This window comes from Terrapene carolina, unplaced genomic scaffold (assembly GCF_002925995.2).
Source record: "Terrapene carolina triunguis isolate 2854851 unplaced genomic scaffold, T_m_triunguis-2.0 Scaffold93, whole genome shotgun sequence".
NCBI lineage: Eukaryota > Metazoa > Chordata > Testudines > Emydidae > Terrapene > Terrapene triunguis.
Window position 1 is genome coordinate 4,258,746 of NW_020664444.1, and position 3,707 is coordinate 4,262,452.

The window sequence follows — 3,707 nt, forward strand, 5'->3', positions numbered from 1 at the left end:
TTTTTTTTTTTTTTGGCTGCTTGGGGCGGCCAAAACCCTGGAGCCGGCCCTGGTGCCGAGTCTTCATTTATTCACTCTAATGTAAGGTTTCGCGTGCCAGTAATACATTTGAACGTTTTTAGAAGGTCTCTTTCTATAAGTCTATAATATATAACTAAACTATTGTTGTATGTAAAGTAAATAAGGTTTTTAAAATGTTTAAGAAGCTTCATTTAAAATTAAATTAAAATGCAGAGCCCCCCAGACCGGTTGCCAGAACCCGGGCAGTGTGAGTGCCACTGAAAATCAGCTTGTGTGCCACCTTCGGCATGCATGCCATAGGTTGCCTACCCCTGCTCCAGCCCATTTGAGCAGTGTAAAGGGGTTGGAGCAGAGGTGAGGATCTCAACCCATGAGGTTTGGGTTTTTTTGCCTCATACCTACACTTCTTCATGCCAGTTTTACTGCTGGGGAGGTTGCTGTAAGCCAAATTCTCTTATCTGTTGACCGCTGTGGAGTTATACCAGCAGAGAAGTTAGCTCAATATGTTCTCTGTTTAGTGTTGCTTTATCATTTTGCACTGCTATATATTTTTATAGTTGGCTGATCTTAAATCTTTCTCTGATGTACATATAACATTTTTGGTGCATATCTACTGAATTACACTCCTAAATGTACATGATGTTACATAATATAATAGTCCATTAAAAGTTGGATGACAAGTGCTTTGCCAAGTGTGGGGAGACTTGCACAGTATCTGTTTGAACCATAGTATTTATTGTTGCCAGACAGCTCCCATTCATGAACACCAAATTTCATAATTAAAATATCTGCTGACCTCTAGTGGTATTTACCAAATTTCTGTACACTAACTTATTTAACACTTTTATTTAAAGTTATGGTAAAATCTGGTCAAGTATAATAATACTAATATCAGATTAAATTGACATGCTTTGATGCATATCTGATATTAAAAGCATTGTTTCTCTTTTTAGACATTGGATCTGAGAGATACACCTTCAGTTTTACCATTCGAGATTCACCAGCTTACTTTATAAATGTCAATTCTTGGGGCAGAGAGGAGTATGTTAGATCGCTTTCAGAAAGTTTTAGAGTAGGTGACTGTGGTGAGTTGGAGTTTACTCTTAACATATTTCTGTTTGAATATTTTTTCCTGTAAATCAGCGTCATGCGTTTGCGGTTTTACTATATTTTCATCTGATGATTATGAGAACAATTTAATTGGAAACAAATTGTTCAGTTACATAAGTATAGAGGAAGAGGGAGTAAACCTTTTAGAATTTAAAGTCAAAGCTACAACAGTTGTCAACAGCACCCCTCCCCCAGATATAAACACTGAATATTGCCACTCAGAACCCATCCATAGTTAATGGATCCACATTTTAACATTGTGTTCAATTATTATTAATCATTAAAAGTGAATTGTGTGTTAAGATAATTTAGCATTTTTACTCAAATTTTTATTTCAGTTGTAATTTTTTTAAATTATTAGATACAACCCCTTCCCCCCACCAAAAAATCCCCAACTCAATCCACTAAAAAAATCCCCAAAGCTCCTGATTTATTTGACCTGTGCCAACATCTCTTAAAATCAGTAGAAAGAGTCCCATTGTCTTCAGTGGTTTTTGGATCAGGCCTATAGGGTGAAAAAAAGCCTGCACAAGGACTGTGCACCACTTTAGTTCCACAGAAGCTCTATTTTGAGGGCTTAAGTGAGACATGGTATATTGTCCTTGTGTGACCCCTCTGCACAGGTGAGAATTTCACTCTTAATGCACTTTTAAAATATTTGTAATAACTGTAAATGTTTGCAATCTAACCTAAAACAAATAAACAATTGCCTAGATACATTTCTCTGTACATATCTGTACTCTTCCTTTTAAAATAATTTAATATTATTTTTCTCTGTTATATTTCATTTCAGTGACAATTGAAAATCCTTTAGTGCAAACAAAGGAACTAGAAAAGGAAGAAAAATTCAATCCCACAACTCCTAGGTAAATTTAAAGTAGACTTCCAGCTTCTTTTGTGGAATGATCACGATTAATATTGTCTATAATTGTCAGACTAGACAGTTATTATAAGGCAATTTCCCTTGGAAATTGCAAGATTGTTATGCATCCATGCTTTCCTCCATCCACTACCACCACCGATTTAACGGCTGGGATACTTGATTGGATCTGTAAGGTGCTGGACAACTTTTGGCTAAAAGGGGGTGTGTACTGGGGTACTGAGTGCTCTGCTGCCCATTGGCCAGCTAGAGAGAGTGGCTATTGCTTCCCCCAGTCATTTATTTAAACCATGGCCTAGGGTTTTCAAGCCTCTTGTCTATTTTTAGCTGAACCCACCCCTTCTCCCTGTTATGTTATATAGGAACTATGTTTTTAAGTTGCTCTGGGTCTAACTGATCACCTGTTTAAGTGATCAGGAAGGAATTTTTTCCATCAGGGACACATTGGCTGTGGCCTAGTGGTTCCCCCACCCCTTCCTTCCTCCTATCGTCCAGGAGACACAATTATGTTAAATAGGTGTAGAATTTAGGAATTTCATGTGAGGGACTTTATGAATGTTAGTCATCACAACTTATGGCCAGTGTCCAGTGTGGATAAAAGGCGAAAGGGCCAGCAACCAGAACATCAGAGATGTAGGATTTTGCTGGTGGATCCTAGTTCTGTGGAAAAAAGGGAGACCTGATGTCCCTGCAGAATGGGGTCCCTCTTTGGGACCCTCTATCCTCTTTGCAGGGGGAAAGGTGAGAGGATTCAGAAGAGCAAGTTAAATCCTTGGGGTAGGCAGTGAAAAGTATACCCTGAGAGCAGGGGCGGCTCTAGGCATGAGAGCTGAGAAGTGACAGGAGGCCCTGGGAGCTGTAGTTCCTTGGTTAGCTCCCTGCCTATAGAGCCAGTCCTGGAGCAGGGAAAGAACTACATTTCCCAGCATTCCCTCGGCTGCAATTAACAGGAAAGGGACGGGGTAGGAGTGTGGAACTGAAACCTCATGCTGCAGCTTGCTGTGAGTGGTAGGGACAGAGCCAGCTCTAGGTTTTTTGCCACCCCCACCCCTGTGTTGCCCCAGCCCTGGACTCTCCCTCGCAGGGCCGGCTTTAGGCCAATTCCACCAATTGGGGGGAGAGCCCAGGGCTGGGGCAGCAGGGGGTGTGGGCGAGGGAGCAGGGCCGGCTTTAGGAAGTGCGGGGCCCCATCCTACCGCCCCAGCCCTGGGCTCTCCCCCAAAGAAAGAATTGGGTGGACTAAATGGACAGTGCACCTCTCTATCTGAAGCCTAGCAAGGGAGATATGTGGATCCCACTAGAATTTAAAATGAAAAGTAAGGGAGGGGAGGCTCTGGACCTGGGCAGCTTTAGATACAGTACCAGGCACGTAGGAGGATTTACACTTCTGAGCCATGGAAGCAGAAATTGACTTTTCCTTTCCAGATTTAGCTAATATTCAGAAAGGGAATCCAGCACCTGCCTTCCAGATTTGAACACCCTCAAAATTCAGGAGTGCTCAAGCTCAATTTGGGCAGCTGTTACTTAATTTCTCCCAAATCAAATATACTGATCCACTGTAACTTGCTGTAGAAAAAGTAGAATAAATTGAGCAAGAAATGCTTCCCAGTGGTTATTAGGACAGGAATTGCTATTTTCAACAGCCATTGCTTTTTTTTTTTTTTTTTTTTTTTTTTTTTTTTTTTTTTTTTTTTTT

General features: G+C 40.8%; 1 protein-coding gene across 1 annotated transcript in view; it reads left to right on the plus strand.

The window, feature by feature from the left end:
* The window catches only part of MEIOB (meiosis specific with OB-fold), an 18,681-nt gene that overhangs the window by 4,168 nt on the left and 10,806 nt on the right, over positions 1-3,707 (plus strand). The window contains exons 3-4 of the mRNA XM_024212472.2: positions 975-1,106; positions 1,925-1,997. Of these exons, the coding sequence (XP_024068240.2) occupies positions 975-1,106; positions 1,925-1,997 (205 nt within the window). The remainder of the gene's footprint in view (positions 1-974; positions 1,107-1,924; positions 1,998-3,707) is intronic.